We start from the raw sequence: 21,616 nt of genomic DNA on the forward strand, positions 1-21,616 counted from the left end.
ACGCTCCAACCGCTGAGCCAAACTGGCCAGGGCCCTTTTCCTTTTTTTTTTTTTTTAAAGAACAGTTTATTGAGTTTTGTTTGTTTTTTGTTTTTAGAGAGTGAGGCAGGGAGAGGGAGAGAGAAACATCAATGTGAGAGAGCAACATCAATCAGCTGCCTCCTACACACCTCCTACTGGGGATCGAGCCTGAAACCCAAGATGTGCCCTTGACTGGAAATCAAACCAGCAACCTCCTGGTGCACAGGACAACGCCCAACCAACTGAGCCACACCGTCCAGGGCAACCCTTCCCTCTCTTCTGGACTCCTTCCTTCAAAGATTAAACATTCTAAAGACCCTCATCGTTTAAAAACATCTCTTCTAAGGAGTCCTCATCTCACTGATGTAAGGCCTTCGACCTGTCTTGCATGGCCACACTTCTCACAGGTTGGCTAGACTCACTGTTTACATCCTCGCCTCCCACTCCTCGATCCACACAACATCCCCTACACGTCAAAACTGCTCTTCCTGCGGCCCAGGATGGCTTCCATTCTCCTAAAACTGTCAGACACATTTTTTTTTTTTTTTTTTATCCTCACCCGAGGACATTTTTCCATTTTTTGCACAGATGGAGTGGAAGGGAGGGAGAGGAAGAGAGAGAGAGAGAGAAACATCGACGGGAAAGGGACACATTGAGTGGCTGCCCCGCACGACCAACCAGGGCCGGGGACAAACTGCAACCGAGGTACGGGCCCTTAGCGGAACCGAACCCGGGTCTCTCCGGACCGCAGGCCGACACTCTAACTGCTGAGCCAAACCAGCCAGGGCTCAGACACATTTTGACTCATCTCAACCAATCCCCGCAGAAGCAGTCAAGCCTCTCCTTTTGTTTAAATGTTATATAACTTTTGGAAATGATAGTGAGTCCCCGTAGTTTAAAACCCCTGCAATAGAAAAAGGTTCAGTGGAAAAGTTGCCTCCTTCTTTCTTATAGCCACACGGAATTCCACTTGATAGATGTTCATGATTTCTTTAATTAGTCCCACATTATTGCACATTGGGTTGTTTCTGATCTTTTGCCATTATTAACAATACCAAAATGAATAATCATGAATATGTCATTTCTCGTGTGTGCAAATATATCTGTAGGATATATTTCCAAGAAGGGAATTGCTGGGTTAAAGGTTAATGCATTTGCAATTTTGATAGATGTTGCCAATTTGCCCTCCAGAGGGGTCACACCAATTTACTTTCCTTTTGGTTGTGTATAAAGTACTTGTTTCCCCACAGGGGCTCCAACAGAGTGAGAGTATTGTCAAACCTTTGGATTTTTGCCACTCTAATAGGTTAAAAGTGGTAATTTAATGTGTTTCTCTTATGAGTTATTTTTAGCATCTTTTCATATATTTAAGATCCACTAGTATTTCTTTTCCTGTAAACTCTTGGTTCATATCTCCTGCCTGTTTTTTCTACCGGGTTTTTTTAATTGATTTCTAAGGACTCTTTATATATTAAGGAAATTAGTCCTTTGACTATATTGTGAGTTGAAAATATTCTCGCCCAGTCTTTCATTTATCTTTCGACTTTACTTATACTGTTTAGGCCATGCCAACGTTGCTTTTCATTTTAATTTATGGTCAAATTTTTAAGTCTTTTCTTCTAAGACTTTGAGGAATAAAAATGTCTTTCCCACTCCAAACTTGTTAAGTATACCTTAAAGGCTTTGTTTCTGGTGTCTTTGTGGTTTCCTTGAGTACATACAAATCTCTCAATTATTTAAAGTTTATTTTCTGATAGGAAGGAGCTGTGGCTCCATCATCTCTCCCCAGATACGCTCTCCCCTGCCCGCGGCTTCTGAGACTCCACGTTCTCCTACTTCCCCGGCCGCTGCTTCTCGACCTATTTCACGGTCTTCTCTTCCTCTCCTGCTTTGTTTTTAAATGTTCGAGCTCAACATTTAAGTCACTAGTCCTCTGCTTCTCTCAGTCCCCTCTCCCTCTGCAGGATCCATCCTGTCAAGGTTTTAATACTTCCAAGTTCACTTCCTACAGGAGCTCCAGGCTCTGACAACTACCTACCTACTTGGACAAGCATCTCAGACATAAACCTAACACATCCAAGTCTGACCGCCTCAAACCTGCACCTGCCTAGGCGGTCCCCAACCCAGAAAATGGTGCCTCCATGCTGGAAAACGGGCTCATGTTAGAAGCCTGGGAGTCACCCTTTCCTCTTCCACTTCTCTGTCCCTCTACATCTATCAGCATCAAGACCTACCAACTTGATTTCCACCCACTTCGTCCCATCTCCTCCACCACAATCTAGGACACATCATCCATACACGCCCTCCTGTGCAGTCTCCCTGGATCCACCCTTGACATTGAGAGCTTTTACAATTGCAAATTTGATCATGTCCTTCAGTATCAATCTCTCTCTTTTCTCCTTCTCACTAACAAAGCCCAGTGACTTGCTTTGACTAACAGAATGTGCTAGAAAGAGTCATGTTCCACCTCTCTCTCTCTCTCTCTCTCTCTCACACACACACACACACACACACACAGTTTTTTTCAATAACTCTTAGGACAAAGTCAGAAATCCCCAGCAGGAGTGTACTGAGAGCCATGAGAGTGGAAACCACCCACGGCTGGAAGGCTGTGCTGACGAGGTGCCACTGGCGGCGCCCCAAAAAACGAGTAGGCACGCGTTGGGTAAAGTGGCTCGGGGATGCCTATCGGAGGAAGTAGCGCACACACACAAAGGGCCAGAACGAACACAAGAGGTGACCAGCGATTTGTCTGGTGCAACCAAAGCATGATTTATGGCAATAAAAACAATAGAAATAATAAAGTGCAGCATAGGAAATACAGTAAAAAATATCGTAATAACCATGCATGGTGCCGGTGGGAGACTGGAAATACCAGTATTTCTTTACGACATACTTTATGAAGTATGTGATCATCTAAGCACTGGGCTGTTCACCTGAAACTAACACACAATAATATTGAATGTAAACTGTAGTTTTAAAATTTTTAATTAAAAAGTAATAAAACCACTTCCTCAAATAATAAAGTTTTATAGCAAATAAAGTTACAAATTAAAAAAAAAAAAACAATAGAAAGAAGTCCTATCGCTAGTTTTATGGGACACGGGTACTTGACACACCTCTGTAGGTTCCATGCCCTTGCCATAGAGCCTGGGACGGGAACTGCGGTGACCGGGACTTACTGAGAGGTGACTCAGGAGGAGGGGAGGGAGGGAGCAGCACAGGGCAGGAAGGAGCTGAGCGGGAATGTGGTCTCAGCTGAAGTCAGCTGGAGTTCCATGAGGAGTTAGAGTTGGTCTCCCCTTGAGATAAGGGGCCCAGCTTTCCAGACCATCCCCCACGTGCCCCCCACCCTCCCCGGGTTCAGGGTTCAGAGTTCCCGTTTGGCAGAGGCCAGTCCTCCGGAGGAGGGGCAGCTGTGAAAAGGTGCCCAGGGGAAGCACAACGGAATCCACAACACACACTTCCTGTGCCTCTCACAACCACCTCAGGGGCGGTGTTACCCTTCCCATTGGCCAAGAAGCTGGCGAAATTTACATAGGGACTCCTGGCCGGGACGAGGAAGAGCTGGGATTTGAATCCAGGTCTGCTGAGATACCAGCCCAATCCTTTCCTCTTTCTCCTCATCCCCGGAAGAGGGGGGCTCTTCCCAGGTCACATAACCAGGAAATATCAACGCCTGTAACTCCTGGGCAGGGTCTACTCCCACCAGGGGAGGAGCTGATCTCTGCCGGGTCCTCCACCTCAGAAGATGCTGATGGGCCAGAAGCCATGCCTGAGAACTGTATCCAGTCTCAGACCACCAGGCAAGTGTAGTACACAAGAAATGCAAGATCTGGAGGTGGGGGTGAGGGGAGAGAGGAAAATACGTGAAAGCTAAGGCAGCTATGCAAGGAGACTCGCAAAAAACAAACAATGGAGCATGCATTTGCAAAAGAAACTTCAAGCCCAAGAGAGCTGGTTTGAAAGTTTTTAAAAGGGGACACAACTGGCTGGTGCATATCCCTTCGGAACCTCTGTCTCAGCTGCGGTTTCTAAATAAAGAAGACGAAGTTTCAGGAAGAGCAGGTTTTCAACATGATGAAAATGGATGTTCTGGAAGCGAACATTTCCCAGAAATGGCTTCCGGCTTATGTCCAGAGCTTTGCACAGAATAGGTGCCCAATAAACATTTGCTGAATGGGTAAACCTTGTATTTAACTGTATTTATAAACCGCATTTTATGCCATTTCGAGTGTTTATCTTCTGAATCCTCTATTGGCTACAAGACCTTCATTTTGCCCACATGTTTATGTCAATCCTTCAGTAATTGGGACAATACATTTCCTGCAGTTGATGAGGCAACACACCGTGACAGGGTGTTTGTGTGCAAATGTCGTGTGTGAGTTCAAGCAAGCACTCCAGGGAAAAGACTGGAAGGAAACATACAGAATTTTGCCATTAAGAACTAGAGGCCAGTGAAGCCCAACCAAGCCATTGGGAGCTGTAGATCCCAGAAGGTCTGTTCTTCTTCAGCAAAATCGGCATCAGCTGTCACGTGCCCCACATGTGCTAGTTTGTTAAAAGACCACAGTGTTTGGCAGCTCCTCCCATTAACAGGTGGAGTCTATTTCCTCATTCTTTGCATCTAGACTGGCCCTGTGATTTGCTCTGACCAATAGAATGTACTGGAAGTAGTCATGTGCCTGCTCTACACCTAGACTTCAAAAAAGCTTACAGCTTCTGCTGTAAGGGAACCCATCCCCCACGCATGAACAACCTCAGGCTAGCCTGCTGGAGGACAAGAGACCATCTGGAGTAGAAGTGAGCTCCACACTGATCACCTACAGCTCACCTGGCAGCTTCTTGCTGTCACTTAAATGACTCTAGCCATGACCAGAAGAGCCACCTGGCTGAACCCAACCAAACTGCCAACCCATTGACTTATGAAGGAGGTAAATAGTTGTTGTTTTAAGAAACTAAGTTTTAGGGTGTGTGTTATGCAACAAGAGCTAACTGATACACTCTAAGAAGTCTAGATTATAATCACTAAATCTGTTCACATCAAAGTTGGCTCAGGCCACCAGGTGGATTTAGTCAATCTTAGGAAATCCTGGTGTCTTCTTTTATTTATTTTTTAATCCTCACCTGAGGATACTTTTCCATTTATCTTCAGTCAGAGTGGGAGGGAGAGATAAAGAGAGAGAAAGAGAGAGAGAGAAACATCAATATGAGAGAGATGCATTGACTGGATGCCCTCTGCACGACCCTGACCAGGACTAGGGACCAAACCACAACCAAGAACCTGCAACTCTTTGGTCTGTGAGCTGATGCTCCAACTACTGAACAAACTGGCCAGGGCTCCTGGTGTCTTCTTTTAAAGTTCTAAGTTAGGAGGAAGAGTCTCTGAGTGATGGCACAAGAGACTCAGAAAGACCCCTGTGGCTCCAACCACTCATTCCACTGCTAGGAAAACTGAAGTCAGAGAAGAGAAGGAGCCACACTCACTCGTTACACAAATATTTCCCGAGTGCCTTCTATATGCCAGGCCTTGTGCTGCATTGGAGGACACAGTCTGGGTGGAATCAGATGTCAACCAAGTCTTTACATAGGTAAGCACACAACCACAAACAGCGACAAATGTCATGAATTAAAAGGACATGGTACGATGAGAGAGAATCGCAGGGAGGGGAACGCATGTGGATTTCAGGGTCACCGAAAGCTCTCTGAGGAATGACATTTAGGCTGAAACAAGTTGGTGGCAGCCTAGAGGTGGGAATGGAGCTCTCCACATACACGGCAAGGTCATGTGTGAAGCTCTGAGGCTCAGCTGTGCAGGTGCAAGTCCCAGCTGGCCTGCTTGCTGGATGAGTCCATCAACATCCTCAAGCCTCAGTGGCCTGATCTATAAAATGGGGTTAACAGTAATACCTACTGCTCTTCAAGACTATTGTGAAGATCAGCTGGCAGAGAGGACCCTCCCCGGTGTCCCAGCCTGCAGTGAGGACCCTCCCCGGTGTCCCAGCCTGCAGTGAGGACCCTCCCCAGCATCCCAGCCTGCAGTAAGGATTCTCCCTGGCATTAGAGTCTATTCCCAGCTGAAAACAAAAACCTTTCATTTCCAGAGACCAGGCTCTCAGTGGGAAATCAGATTCCAGCTGGCTGGGACTCCCCGAGGACTGGGCTGGGGCTGGGACTGGGACCTGGGGCTGGGACTGGGGCAGCCTTGCCTGGGGGCGACTGCCCCTCCCCCACCAGGAGGACTGCCATGTCCACACCTCCAGATGGGCAGGAGAACCCTGCGTGCTTCGGCATGGGTGTGTGCGCCTCTGCACCGACGGATGTCCCCGGGGGTGCTGTGTGGTGGCAAGAGGCCGGCCACACCAGGGAGCACGAGACATCTCCATTCACTGCTGCTGCAAGTGTCCCCTCTGTGCATAGGGAATGTGGGCGACACATTTTAGAGTTTTATCGAGTTTTTAATGATGCCCTTTTCAGCCAATGGTGTCCGGGTAGGGGACTTAAAGGAAATACTGTGGTCCTAGTTTGCCTGTCCTTTTAGGGGATCCAACTAATATTCTTGATTATTCTGAAAGAGGACAGTGGTGGGCTGTACCCCCAACTCTGCACCCCTCCCACCTCCACCCAGGACGAGCTTGGGTCCAGCCAGCCCAAGGCTGGACACCCGCCCTCAGGACGGGGCACCCACCTGGCTGGTTGATAGAAGCTCTGGGTTTCCGTCACTCATTCCCACGTAGGCACTGTCACCATCAAACTGGAACAGAGAACGAGAGAGAAGCAGCCGTGAGTAAAATGTTCTCAAGAAGGCCCCAGGAGAAGAAGCTACAGGAGGTCAGAGGACCGAATGCGTTGAGGGGAAGGAGAAGCAAAGACGGAGCCCAGGATGCCCGAGTTCCACTGGGCAGGGCTCACAGCCCGGCTCCCTGAAGGTTAGCGTCCCCCTTCACACTTAGGATGAGGTGAGGAAAACCCTTCTGCCCTGTACCCCTCGTCCACAGAGGTGGCAGCCTGCCTGCCTGATGCTGAGCTCCCCATCCCTGGAAGAAGGCAAGTAGTAAGTATCTCTCTTGGCCAAAATGACATCGTGCTGTCAGCTAGAGTTGGAATTCCCCATGATGGAGGCAGGCTGAGGTCTCCAGAGCTTTGGGGTCATGACAGACTGCCAGATGTGCCCTCTGCCCCCTCACATTTGCCCCTTAGGCCACCTGGTCACGGGCAGTGAAGTCTGGCAGAAACCACGTACAGGAGCTACAGTCCCGTGTTCCGAGGAGCTGCCGAGTCTGGAGTCAGGAAGATTCCTGTGCAAGAGGGAGCGGTGCCGTGGGAGAGTGTGGGCTCCGGGGCCATGGCTGCCCCTTTCCCTGAAGGGTCACCTTGAGCTGGTGACAGAACTTGAGGTCCCTCATCTGTCGAATGGGGACAATGACAGAGACCCCCCAAGGGATGTCGCACTGACACAAGCTGAGCACTTGGCTCAATTCCAGGTAGTTCCCCTTCCCGAACACAGGTGACTTGGATCATGTTCCCTGGAAGCAGAGCCCGAGTCAAGAATTCAAATGCACGTGGTCTGGGAGAAGCGCTCTTGAGGAGGAACCTTACAGGGGAGGAGGGATGCAGGACAGGGCGGTGCCAGGGGCTAACGAAGGATGTGGTCTCCGCTGGAGACTTGTTGCAGCTGATCCCACAGGAGCTCTGGGCGGGAACTGCACCCTAGTTAGTCCCAGCATGAAGCAAGGGGCCTGCCCTTAGGAGACAGGGGGAGGCGTAACCTTCGGAGCAGGGCGCCCCTCTGACCAGGGCCAGCCCTCCAGAGAACCGTGCCAGCTGGGAGCCATCGGCAGCAGCGCACAGCAGATGGGAGATGGCTGTGCTGGCTGGCCAAGGGATCTGGGTGGGGCCGCAACGGCAGCTGGCCATTTTAATTGAAAATTTTATTTTTTTATTAGGTGATACGCACATGGTGCAAAATTCCCAAAGTACAAAAGGCAACAGAGTGAAAAATCTCTTCCCACCCCGCCTCCCAGCCATCCCCTGCCTCTCCCCAGGGGTGATCGCTGCGTCTATCAGCTCCCTTTATGTCCCTTCCGAGATGGTCTGCGTCTACACGTTTTATAGTCATTCCTTTCACGGCAATGGCAGCATATTTACACACTGTTTTGCACCTTATTTTTCTCCTAGCAACACATCTGGGAAAGTCTTTTATATCAGAACATAATTCTGTCCTCTGGCACCTAGCATTCCACAGGATGGATGGAACATATATATGCAACTAGCTGAGCACGTGGGCAACTGAGTTGTTTTGCTATCCCAACACTGCTCCCACGAAGAGCTCTGTGCACCCATCATTTCGCAGGGGTGCCAGTTTGCTGGAGGACCAGTCTGTATAACCACCGGGTCCAGCTGTGTGTGATTTGGAACTTTGACTGACATCCCAAGCAGTGCTCACGGAGGCTGTAAAAATCCACACTTCCACCAGCAGGCACGAGATGTCAGTTCATCCAGGCCCACGTCACTCGGAGAGGCTTTCCTCAGCCCCGGCTCAGATGCCAGCCCCCCGCCTCTGTGGGCGCGGAGAGCCCACCACGGCCACCACCATGCAGGTCCCTTGCCGCCCAGCTCTTCCTTGTTCTTTGCCCCAATGCCCCTTTTACCATCTATATACTTGACAAAGTTCACTGCTTATAGTTGGACGCCCCCCACTAAAATGGAGGCTTCCAAGCACCTAAAATAGGGCCTGACATGGATTAGAAAATAAATGCTTGCAGATGGATGGATGGATGAATGGACAGATGAGGGGGATGGATAGATGGACTGATGGATGAAACCACTATACCATTCACCTTGTCTTTACCAGGGCAGTCTTCACATCAAAGGCAGTAGAATTGATGGTTGCACCCCGATGCCTTCCCAGCACAGGGACAGACATAATCCTTCAGTGCTGCTGAATCAACAAAAGAAAAGGCCATGCCATGCGTAGGATCTGGGCACTGACCCCAAATGCGGGGCTCTATCTACCACACTGCACACAGAGCTCACGCTGCATGGCTCTGCTCAGAGACCACCTCCTCCAGGAAGCCTGCCATGCTGTCACCCTGGCTTACAACACAGATCGTCTCCTCATCTGTCTTCTGCCTCTGTATGGGAGCAACGGAGAAGCTGGAACAGTGTCCTGGTCACCTCCAAATCCCCCAGCGCCTGACGGGCTGGCATCAGGAATGGGACTATGAAGTGGGCAGGGTGGGCAGCTTTCAGCAAAAGCTCCTGGGTACTATTTGATCTGTCACTATGGCCATATATTACTTTGATAAAAGTGAAACTTTAAGAAACACATATATTTGTATGTTCTAAAAGAAAGAATGATTGGAAATAGAGGGGGATGAGGTTTATCCAGGTATTTGAAACATTTGATAAAGCAATAGTAATCAGACAGTATGGCATGGGCTAAAATATGGGAGTATCTCCTCTATCAGAGAAGAGGGAACGAGGTCCCCCAAAGGCCTGTGTTGTAGCCCATTTACTAAGTGCCGGCTAGAACGGAGCCACCTTGAAAGGAGGGGCCCTGTGTGCTTTCTCCTCGATGCACCCAGCAGACACCAACACCAGGTGGAGGAATGAATATACCCAGCACTGAAAATACTTCCCATGAAAGATCTCATTCAAACCTCACAGCCACCTACAGAAGCAGGGATCACTTTCCCTGTTGAAAACCAAAGAAGCCGGTTGAGAGAATAAGCAGTTGCCCGGATGGCACAGGTGGGGAGAGGCTGGACTTCCGAGGGGTGTGTCTGCCTGTTTGGCTTGGTGTCCTGGCTGGGAGATCCTTGACAGCAGGGACCAAGGCTGTGCTGCTCCCCGCACTGTATAACCAACGATTAGCTTGGTCCGGGCACATCATAGGTGTTCAGTGCGATGTGTTGGTGGTTCAGGGAGGCAGGACTTCTCTGCAGTGAGCAGAGGGAATGGCTTTGGGAATGTGAGCACGAGACCCTGGGTTTTGATGTGTGTGCTGGGGGTCGGAAGGGGTCCGGCGGTGGGCCTCCCTGACATCATTAGAGCCTGCCTCGAGTGGGCTTATTCATTCACTCGTCTGTTCCACTGAGAGCGCTGCCGCGTGTGGGAGTGAAACTTGCTTCCTGCTTTCGAGGGGGACCTGAGAAGTTGGTGGCAGTCCTCAAGGCAGGGCCTGGGTCAGCCTCCATTCGGTCACCCTGGGTGCCTGGCATGGGCCTTGGGCGCACACTGGGCTCCGGCCCTGGCTACTGAGCAGCTGTGAACCGAGCCCCTGAGGTGGCGAGGGCATCTGTTCTCTGCCCACCTCTGCCTAGGGGGACCCTGAGGGCTTCCAGGCTTCTCCGGGCTTAGCCTCCAGGGCGCTCAGGCCTGGGGCTTCCCCCTCAGCCCTCCTCTCCAAGGGCCCTTTCTGGAGGAAAGAACTTACAGATCAAGGGGAGATGTCACTAAGCCAGCCTCTGGGCTCAGGCACAGCAGGGCCACTACCCTCCCTGGATACACAGACAAGATCGAAACACCCACATCTACACCCACCGCACAGTGAATGCTCGGTGTGTGTGTGACCACAAAGGTATACACCGTATGCAACGTGCCCAAGCATGGCAACCACAGGTGCACCACAAACCAGTGGGGGCCCATGTCACACACAACACAGCACTTAGTCACACATGCACCACACCTATGGGTCACACACACCAACACAAACAAGTGTGTCCACTGCACAAGCACGAGTATGCACCTATCACAGACCCTTTCCGGGCCTGGGTACACAGCGCCCACAGCATGCACACACGGAAAGCAGGGGAGGCCCAGGTGTGTATAAATACACCATCTGCAACTGTATAACTACAATGCACATCAACGCGCGTGCAAACGTGTACGGCCCGAGCACGCAGAGACATACAAAGCAAAGATGCGTGCAGACTTAAATTCTATGCAGAGCTCCCAACTCATCAGTCCCTCCGTCAAAAATCTCTTTTTCATACCACACAACATTCCGTATGCTTTCAAATGTGAACAAGAAAAACGTAGGGGGAAACAACGGCCTAAGAATTTCCATGAACGCCAGAACATCCTCTTACCACCGACTGGAATAGATTAATTTTCCCCATTTCATATTCTAATTATAATTCCTTTTCCCATCGCCATCTTCAGTCCTCATTACAGCTGGAAGATTGTTCTGCAAAAGCCAGGCCTTCATCTCCTCTTCCCAAGAGTTTTGTCATGGAAATGAGTTTTGGAATCTGAAAGAACCCACATTTTTGCAAACATCGAATGTGTGAGGATAACCCTTTCATGACGGCCACCAGGGACCCAGCTCACAGAGACTTCTAAAGGGCTGTCTCTCCCCATGCTGTGTGGTCCCCTTGGCCCAAGGGGCTCCTGGGCCCCTATTGCAACAGCACTCCCTCCCCCCAACCTAGATTCTTCTTCTTCTTTTTTTTAATCTTTAAGGAAATTTAGCAAATAAGCAGCCAAGTGAAAGATGAGGAGCCCGGATCTCAGCCCACTGATGCTGGCTCTATCTGGGCCACCTCGGGCGAGTTCCTTACCTGAGAGGCCTCAGTTTCCTCATTTGTATGACCCACAGAGTCACTTATTCATAACAGGTATAAATTACATATCTGTGGGGTGAACAAGTATGGTAAGTGGGTGGATGAACAGATGGAAGGAAGAGATAGATGGATGGGTGATGGATGGTATATATCAGCCCTGTAAATAGAAATATCATGCAAGCCACAAATGTAATTTTATTTTTTTTTTTTTAATCCTCACCTGAGGATGTTTTTCCATTTATCTTCATATAGAGTGGGAGGGAGAGAGAGGGCGAGAAACGGAGAAAGAGAGAAACATCGATGTGAGAGAGAAACATGACATGAGAGGGACACATCAACTGGTTGCCTCCCGCACAACCCCGACCAAAGCCGGGGACCAAACCACAACCAAGGTATGGGCCCTTGGCCGGAATTGAACCCAAGACTCATTGGTCTGCGGGTTGACACTCTACCGCTGAGCCAAACCAGCCAGGGCTACAAATGTAATTTTAAATTTTCTAGTAGGCACAATTAAAAAGGTAAATATAAACAGGTGTAATTAATTCTTAATGATGTGTTTTATTTAACCCAATATATTCACAATATTATGATTTCAACATGTAATCAATAGGGAAATTACAAATGAGATGCTTTACATTTTTTTTTTTTTTTTTATGGTCTTAGAAATCTTTGTCTTAACCTGGCCAGTTTGGCTCAGCAGTTAGAGTGCCGGCCCATGGACCAGAGTGACTCAGGTTCGGTTCCTGCTAAGGGCACGTACCTTGGTTGCAGTTTGTCCCCGGCCCCGGTTGGGGTCATGTGGGTGGCAGCCAGTCGATGTGTCTCTCTCACATTGATGTTTCTCTCTCTCTCTTCCTCCCTTTTTCCCTCTCGCTCTATCTGAAGATGAATGCAAAAATGTCTTTGGGTGAGGAGTTAAAAAAAAAGAAATCTTTGTCTTTAAGGAAACTTATCAAAGTAAGCAGTCAAGTGTATTTTACTTATATCACATCTCGATTTAGACTAGCCACATTGCAAGTGCTCCAAAATCACATGTGGCTGGTGGTTACCATACAGCGGGAAATGTGGGAACAGAGAAAATGGGAGAATGCAGCTCAGTAGGTATATGGGTGGGATGGAGGGATGGATGAATGGGTGGATGAGTGGGAAGGGAAGATGAGTGGTTTAGGAAATGAATGGGATAGGTGGGCCAGTAGGTGGATACACAGATGACACCATGGCTGGATCAATGGAATCAGAAGGGGAGATGGGTAGTGGAATAATGGAAGGATGAGCAGATGGGTGGCTGGCATGTGTGAATTGGATGGTTGAGATGAGAGGGATTAACGAATGAAGGAGTGGATGAGATGGGGTGGCTGGATGAATACGAAGAGATAGGTGGATGGGAAGATGATGGAGATGGTGGGTGAGATAAGCAAACAGATGGCTGGGATGTGTGTGGAATGCCTGGGTGAATGAAATGACTTCAGTGGGTGGGTGGGGTGAACAGGTGGGAGGATGAGTAGGTCTGATATTTCCTCCTCACTCTATTCATGCTTTCCCTGGACAATGTTCATGGCTTCTCAGGGTTACAACATGACACTGACTTTCAAACTTTCATCTTCAGCCAAATTACCCTCAGTTTCCAATAACAGTTTTCCTCTGGACATCTCACCCATTTGGTCCATGAGTATCTTAAATTCAACACACCCAACACTGACCTCATGACATATGTGTAGACCTCCAGTGCTCCGCCGTCATAAGAGAAGGTGTCACCTTCCACACAACGCCACAGTCAGTATCCCCAGGGAGACTCTGGACCCCTTCCCGCCTACATCCTCCTGATCCAATCACCTGCTCAGCTTCCCCCCTCCCAATCCATCTTCCACCCTGGCTATCACTAGTTATCCTTTGGCAATCACTCCACTACTCAGATCAAAACCCTGCAGTGACTCCATATCATGAACCCTGGCATCCAGGATGCTCCATGACAACTGGCCCTAAGTCTCAGCTCCTACAGCATCCCCAGTGTTGCAGAAACCTCCGGCACCCCTGCCTTTGCACACATTGTCCCGTCAGCCTGGACCACCCTTCTCTTCCTCCCTTCCTTGACCCACTGAAATCCATCTCTTCCTAGTCTTTTGTTTTTTCCTGGCAATTGCTCTCCAACTTTGACAGTCTTGCTTGCTTCAATAAATGCATATTCTTGGGCCTAACCTTAAAGCTTCCATCCCAAATCAGCTCTGGACTTCATTCAACTCCCATGTGCACTTGATGTACCGGGCAACACCACTGGTTGCTGAGTCAGAGTACTAGCTCCACTACTTCCTAGCTGAGTGTGACCTTGGATTTAACTTCTCTTTGCCTAAGTCTCCTCGCCTGTAATGTGGTAATGATGGCAGTTATTAGTTCCTGCCTCATAAAGTCTTTTTATACCTGTTAACAGATATGAGGTATGAGTTAATATCGGCAACATCATGCTTAATAATGGTAATGACTTTTTACAGGTGCTTAATAAATGTTATCTATTGTTACTATCGGCTAGACTCTTATGCCCTCGTCAGCTGCATCCCCCCTCAGCCTGGCAGAGGACCATGTCTCCTGTTCACTGAGTCCATCCTCCCCCAATTCTCCGCCCTTCCCCACATCACATCACACCCATCACCTCTTTTCCTTTAGTCCGAAAAGGTCAAGTGTCTCCCTCCTGTTCAAGATCAGCTCTTTCACCTTGACCCCATCCCTCCCATGCCTTCCCCTCATTCATTCCCACCCTTGGTCCTGGGTCTCAGACCTGAAGCAATACGAAACATGGTGCCTTTGTTGCATCATGTACCAAGCACCTACACTGCGCTAGTAACACTCTCCCAACCACTGGAGATTTCAATAAATAATTCTTGGTACAAGGCACTGAAAAGTGGTAAAAGCAAAGGGACTATGAGGTTTCAGAGGGGATAACAGTCATTGTTCATTGACTCTATCTAAAGTGCTTACTGTGTGCCAACATTGTCCTGACACCAGGCGTCGTGTAGTGATTACAACACAGCTCCTGCCCTCAGGAGCCTCTAGTCCTTTGGAGAAACTCAGGAGAATAAAACATTCCTGTTCTCCAAGTCTGAGAAAGGAAGACAAGTCATTCTGTGTTCATCGTCCCGATACAGGAACAAGTAACCACCAAACTCGTGTGAATGAAGCCCTTTCCAGCTGGTCAGCGACAGCTGTGCGTCCACCCAGCCTCTGCAAGGCAAGTGACCTGGTGCAGTCTTACTCCCATAGCTGTGTGTCCACAGCCGGGCGTCAGCCCGTCTCAGAACCAAAACCCTCCCATCCCAGGACTCTCTGCTTCCCCAAACCCTATGAAGATCAGCTCTTGCTTGATTTGGAGACTAGCTTTGCAAAGTACAGCAATGCATTCAGCATCTTGTTTCAGGTATCGAGCGATGACCTCTTCTTTGACAGATGTGGCCATGGCAGGATAGGGTTATCCCAGGAAGTGGCAGCAGGGAGGAGGGTCTCTCAGGAGAGGCAGCTTGGAAACTCCCTGATGAAGCTTGGTGGACACCCAGGAGCGGCCAGACGAAGAGCAGGGAGCATGGCATGGAGACTGCTGTGAGCACAGGCCAGTGAGTACCCCCTGTATACCAGACCTCATCCAGAGCTGTGACCGTCTCTTTGGAAGCCTCCCAGAAATCCCAAGGTTGCCTGAGCAGCCCCACTACAGAGATGAGCAAGGCAGGGTTCAGGGTGTTTGGGGAGCTTGCCCAAAGCCACCCAGTCTGTTATGAACCTGGCCTTGACCCCAAGTATGAAAGCAACAGTTATTCTGTAGAAGTTGCTGCCCCTCCTCCCCTCTGCACAGAGACACAGATCAAAGACCAAGGATGCACAGCCCTCAGCCCAGCCAGTCACAGACACCGAGAGATGAGCCTCCTGAAGATCTGAAGAGGAAACAATCAAAGCCGCATACACGGCTCCCTCCAGCCCCCACAGCGGGCCGTGAGAACACTCGTTCTGCAGATAAAACACGGTTCAAAAGACAGAGGCAGCGCATGCGGCGGCAGCTGCGCGCTGGGCCCCGCCGAGAGTGCGGTTTCGGGTGGAAATCTCACCGAGAGATACTGGGGGAGGGGGACAGTGGCACTGCACAGATGAATGGCACAGGGATACAGCCCCAGGCTCAGACTCTGACCGGGCCCTGTACGCCTAACCCCAGGCCCACCACCACCTGGAGAAGGACGACGGCACAGCAGTTACAAACATGGGTTCTCTTGCTGCTTGGGTTCAAATCCCTGGCTCGCTTTTCAAGCTGTCAGACTGTTTCGCTAAGCTACTGGGTCTCCGTCTCCTCATCTGTAAAATGGGTCTGACTCTTATTCGGATTAAATAAATATACAGAAAGTGCTTAGGATATTGCCTGGTACAGAGAAGGCACTTAATAATTATTAGCTATTACTTATGTTATTATTTAATCCTCACAACAACCCCATGAGGTGCTACACTTGCCTCTGTTCTGGAGATGAAGAAACTGAGTGGGGTTTCATGCAAACTTTTAAGGTCCTAAGCGTGGGAAAGACCACTGATGCCTCTAGCTGCCATAAATAATTTGAAATGAAATTCATAAATTAGCCCTGGCCTGTTTGGCTCAGCAGTTAAGAGTGTTGGTTGGCCCTCTGACTGAAAGGTCGCGGGTTTGATTCTTGGGCAAGGGCATGTACCTGGGTTGCAGCTTTGATACCCGGCCCCAGTCAGAGTCATGCAGGAGGCAACCAATCGATGTCTCTCTCTCACATCAATGTTTCTCTCTCTCTTTCCTGCCCTCCCTTTCACTCTGTCTAAAAACAATAAATGGAAAAATATCCTCAGATGAGGATTAACAACAACAAAAAAATTCATAAATTAAGCTCTTCATAAGGGTGGATTTTTCCCATAATGATGACTTTCATGCCTTCTTCCTGAAATAATCCATTTCTCTCCAAAAAAAAGGTTTCTCTTTATTGGTGGTCCTGCTTTGCCAGACATAACATGCATTCTTACTCTGCCTGCTAGGAAATACAATCCATTTGACGACTGAGGCCCAGAGAGGGTAGGCGATCTATCCAAGCCCACACAGCCAGGACGTGCCAAAGCCGAGTCTGCAGCCCAGGCTGCTAGCCCCTCAAAAGCCCACACTGGCTTCTCACTCTCACCATTTGCAAGCTGGTGACCACAACTCTGGGCCCAGGGCCTTGTGTACCAGTGAGGGGGGCAACGCCTTGGGCACAGCCTGCCGGAGGTGCTGGGAATGTGCCTCGTGAGCAAGCCCAGTGTCGTGGCCACCGCAGGACCCTCTCCCCCCTGCTGAGAAGAGCTGGCTTGAATGGTGCCATTTATTTTCGTCAGTGAAACACTGAGAGGTAGTGTAAATGCCAGCGGTCACTACAGCTCCCGGGCGGCGGGTACCAGGCACCTGGCTCCTCTGGGAAGTGGGAAGCTCTGCCCCCAGCCTGCAGACCAGGAAGCAGCGCCCGCCCCTGGCTCCCACCATACCATGCTCCTGTCCGGCACGGTGGCCGCCAGACACACATGCTCCTGTCCGGCACGGTGGCCGCCAGACACACATGCTCCTGTCCGGCACGGTGGCCGCCAGACACACATGCTCCTGTCCGGCACGGTGGCCGCCAGACACACATGCTCCTGTCCCGTGTGGTGTCCGGCACGGTGGCTGCCAGACACACATGCTTCTGTCCCGTGTGGTGGCCGCCAGACACACATGCTCCTGTCCGGCATGGTGGCCGCCAAACACACATGCTCCTGTCCGGCACGGTGGCCACCAGACACACATGCTCCTGTCCCATGTGGTGGCCACCAGACACACATGCTCCTGTCCGGCACGGTGGCCACCAGACACACATGCTCCTGTCCCGTGCGGTGGCCACCAGACACCCATGCTCCTGTCTCGTGTAGTGGCCACCAGACACCCATGCTCCTGTCCCATGTGGTGGCCGCCAGACACACATGCTCCTGTCCGGCATGGTGGCTGCCAGACACACATGCTCCTGTCTGGCACGGTGGCCACCAGACACACATGCTCCTGTCCCGTGCGGTGGCCACCAGACACCCATGCTCCTGTCTCGTGTAGTGGCCACCAGACACCCATGCTCCTGTCCCGTGTGGTGGCCGCCAGACACACATGCTCCTGTCCCATGTGGTGGCCACCAGATACACATGCTCCTGTCTGGCATGGTGGCCACCAGACACCCATGCTCCTGTCCCGTGTGGTGGCCGCCAGACACACATGCTCCTGTCCCGTGTGGTGGTCACCAGACACCCATGCTCCTGTCCCATGTGGTAGCCACCAGACACACATGCTCCTGTCTGGCATGGTGGCCATCAGACACACATGCTCCTGTCTGGCATGGTGGCCATCAGACACACATGCTCCTGTCCCGTGTGGTGGCCACCAGACACACATGCTCCTGTCCCGTGTGGTGGCCGCCAGACACACATGCTCCTGTCCCATGTGGTGGCCACCAGACACATGTGGCTATTGAGCACTGAGAACGTGGCCAGCCCAAACTGAGATGTGTTTAAGTGTGAAATATACATTGGTCTCAAACTGACCACAACACAATTCTAACAAGAATGTAAAATGCCTCATCAGTAGAGTTCTATTGATTATATGCTGAAATGATAAAAGTTTGAATATATGAGGATAACTAAAATAGATTAATAAAATGAATTTCACCTGTTTCTTTTTACTTTTTTTTTATCCTCACCCAAGGACATTTTTTCCATATTTTTTGTTCAGGTAGAGTGGGAGGGAGAGAGAGAGAGAGAAACATCGACGTGAAAGGGACACATCGAGTGGCTGCCACCCGCACGACCCAACCAGGGCTGGGGACAAACTGCAACCAAGGTACGTGCCCTTAGCGGGAACCAAACTCGGGTCTCTCTGGACCGCAGGCCGACGCTCTAACCGCTGAGCCAAACCGGCCAGGGCTCTTTTTACTTTTTTTAAATGTGGCTACTAGAGAATTTAAAGTTACATACGTCATTTGCGTTACATTTCTACTGGACAGTGCTGACCGAGATGCTCTCCCCGCCACCCTCTGCTCCAGACCCACAACCTTGGAGATAGAAGAGTCCACATCAGCAACAGCTGAATCCAATTCACCTGACTGATATGGGGAAACTGAGGCCCAGAGGGGCGAGTGACTGTGTAGGGCAAGGTTCTGGTTCCGAGGCATTCACTCATTCAACAAATGTTCACTGAGTTCTGGGTGCTGGGACACAGCAGAGAACAAACAGGGAGCCACAACCCAGCCCGGGGTGACTGGTGATGATTCAGGCTTCCTCGTCTGGCCAAGAGCAGACCCGAGCAGACAGACTTGGCCCCAACCGCTCATCTCCCCACAGTCAGCCCCCATCACAGAGCTCACAGACTGCAGACAGCACCTCCAGCCCCAGCCCAGCGCAGATAGACCTGTTGGTGAGTCCCACCGCAGGGCAATGTCCAGCTGCAGCTGCCAAAAGGGCCTGAGGGGCAGGGCTGCCCAGTGGGCACAGCATGGCTGCTTGGCATGCCTGTGTTCCTACCACTGGTGGTAGCTTACACACTGTCCGCATTACCGCAGATTTATGGCAAAAATTATCCTCTCTCTCAGTTCCATTTACAGCCATTTGGAGCTTGCTCCCATCCCCGATTATAAATCTAATTGCACATTCCAAACAGACAAGCGCTCATTAAGCTTTAATTATGCACATGTTGTTTTCAACAAACATTTTCATTTGGCCGCTCTGAGGGGGAATGGTTCCAGGGGGGCGGTTCCAGGGGGGCTGCCGGGGCTGCCTGCGGCTGCAGGGAGCTGGGGTCTGCGCGGTGGGTCAAGGCATGGTCCGATGAGGCCATCCAAAAGCAGGGCCAGGACCCCATCAGATTTGGCTCATGACTGTAATGACCTTCCACCATCCGGCTTCTGCTGTAGGAGATGCCAATGTGTGTGTCCTTAGCTCGTCCCACCTGCACCCCCAGTGTGTCCAAAGTCTCATCTAAGCTGGCACTACTGGTCCTCTCTGGTGGGGAGGAGAGAGGACAGGGACCCATTCCCAACTCTGAATGACAAACCCATTTCCACTAGTAGCTGGCTTCTTCAAAGACTTAGAGCTTTTCCCTGCTCCCCCCTGCCCTCCCCCACCCCACTGCAGCTGAAGCCAACTTTCTCCAGAACAATCTTCCACCCCCCCCATTCATTCATTCATTCATTCATTCATTCCACAACTATTTACTGAGCACAGACTTGCTCAGGCAGTGAGGGGGCCGGTGGGGGTCACCACAGAGAAGCCCCTGTCTGGTTCTGTCCAGATCCCTCTCCTTTAAGCCCAACTTCCCCACTAAGGAAAGGCCCACTTTTTTATTGTAACATTCAAAGCACTTGTGAACTTGCCCCCTGCCAACCTGACCATCCAGGCTAGCCGCCCATGCCTCACACGCCCTCCCCAGCTCTGCCTCTCTGAGGTGTCTGGAGGTCCCTACATGCCATGTCCCCCCACACGGAGGCCTCTACAGCTCCAGACTCTCCACCTGAACCTCCCTTCTCTTTCTTTCCCTTGCAGTGAGCTCCCGTCCACTCCCACGCTGTCCTCCCACGAAGCCACTGCTGACACCCACTCCCGGACCAGAGGGGCTGCCCCTCTGCTTGGAACCAGCTACAAAAAGCATTTACTGGCCCAGAATGTCATAACTAGCTGCCCCATGTCCACTTCTAAGACCAGTCTGTCCCCCTATTTCCCCAAAGGATGATCCCCCAAAAGTTGAAGAGAGGCACTAGCTGGCTGTGTGGCCTTGGACAAGGCAGCCTCCCCCCCTGGGCCTCAGTCCCCTCGTGTCTGTGGGCAGGATGAGCAGGCGAGGTTCTCTGGGCCCCTCGGCAGGTCAGTCAGTTTCAAGTTTTGTGCTTTTTCCAGGAGTAGACCTTCCCTTTCCCACGTGAACAGTGAGTGGTCCACAGCCTGCTTCCAAATGTCCAGCCAGGGCCTCCGGAGCAGCGGGGCCCACCAAGGCATGTCCACCATGTGTAAACGGCACCACCCACAGATGACGTGGGCGCAGGAAGGTGCAGCGCCCTCAGGCCACTCCTCAATGAGCTCTGGAAATGCAGGCAGTAAAAGGAACGTGTGTTTTTACATGGGTGTCGAGATCCAGTCAGCATCTGATGGTCGCCTGTGGTGTCAGGGCAGGGTCCTGGGAAACACAGGCTGTGAGTGAGGCAGGAAGTTCACTGGGAGCCCTACAGCGAGGAAGCCAGACTGGGCACAGGGACAGGGTGAACTGTGAGAGGCTCACCTCAGGAACCTCAGCCTGTCCCCAGTCCAGAGCTGGGACTCCTGCAGAGATGTCCCAAACTGAGGCCGGGAGCTGAGCCTTTGCATTCCCAAGTGAGCAGTCATTGGATCCAGGCTGCCCCGGGGGAGGGTGACTGATAACCCTGGGCAAGGCCCCCTCCTTCCATCAAAGGCAATACCCCGAGAGAGACTCAGCTGGGAGCTGGCCACCAGCATTCTCGACAGCTGGCAAAATGAGTGTCTCAATCAGGAAGAGATCTGGGTGACTTATGACAGCATCCTTGATCATTTGCTCTCATTTGGACAACGTGTACATAGCATTTACCATAAGCCAGGCACTCGTGATTGATTGACAGATTTTATCTCACGTGATCCTCACAACAACACTATGATGTAAATTACACTCCCGAGGCTCCCATTTTACAGATGAGGAAACCGAGGACACACACGGGTAAGTGGCTTGCCCGAGGTCACACAGCTAACAAGTGGTGGAGTCAGGATTCAAACCCAGGAACTCAAACTCCAGAGCCCAGGCTCTCACGATGAGGCTGCGCCTGCAGTCTCACCCTGCCGCCTCGCAGAGACACAGAGCTGTCCGCTTCCAGCCTCCTCCCGAGGCTGAGCTGTGGTCAGCGGTCAGCGGTCCAGAGCCTCAGGTCGCCCGGCGCTGCCCATATTTGTGCCTGACAGTGATCTATCATCCAAGCAGTTGGGAACCAGTCCCAACACAG

General features: G+C 50.9%; 1 protein-coding gene across 1 annotated transcript in view; it reads right to left on the reverse strand.

Moving 5' to 3' along the window:
* The window catches only part of TOX2 (TOX high mobility group box family member 2), a 112,898-nt gene that overhangs the window by 57,652 nt on the left and 33,630 nt on the right, over positions 1-21,616 (reverse strand). The window contains exon 2 of the mRNA XM_036244892.1: positions 6,710-6,775. Within this exon, the coding sequence (XP_036100785.1) occupies positions 6,710-6,775 (66 nt within the window). The remainder of the gene's footprint in view (positions 1-6,709; positions 6,776-21,616) is intronic.

Source organism: Molossus molossus, unplaced genomic scaffold, assembly GCF_014108415.1.
Source record: "Molossus molossus isolate mMolMol1 unplaced genomic scaffold, mMolMol1.p scaffold_m16_p_6, whole genome shotgun sequence".
NCBI classification, from domain to species: domain Eukaryota; kingdom Metazoa; phylum Chordata; class Mammalia; order Chiroptera; family Molossidae; genus Molossus; species Molossus molossus.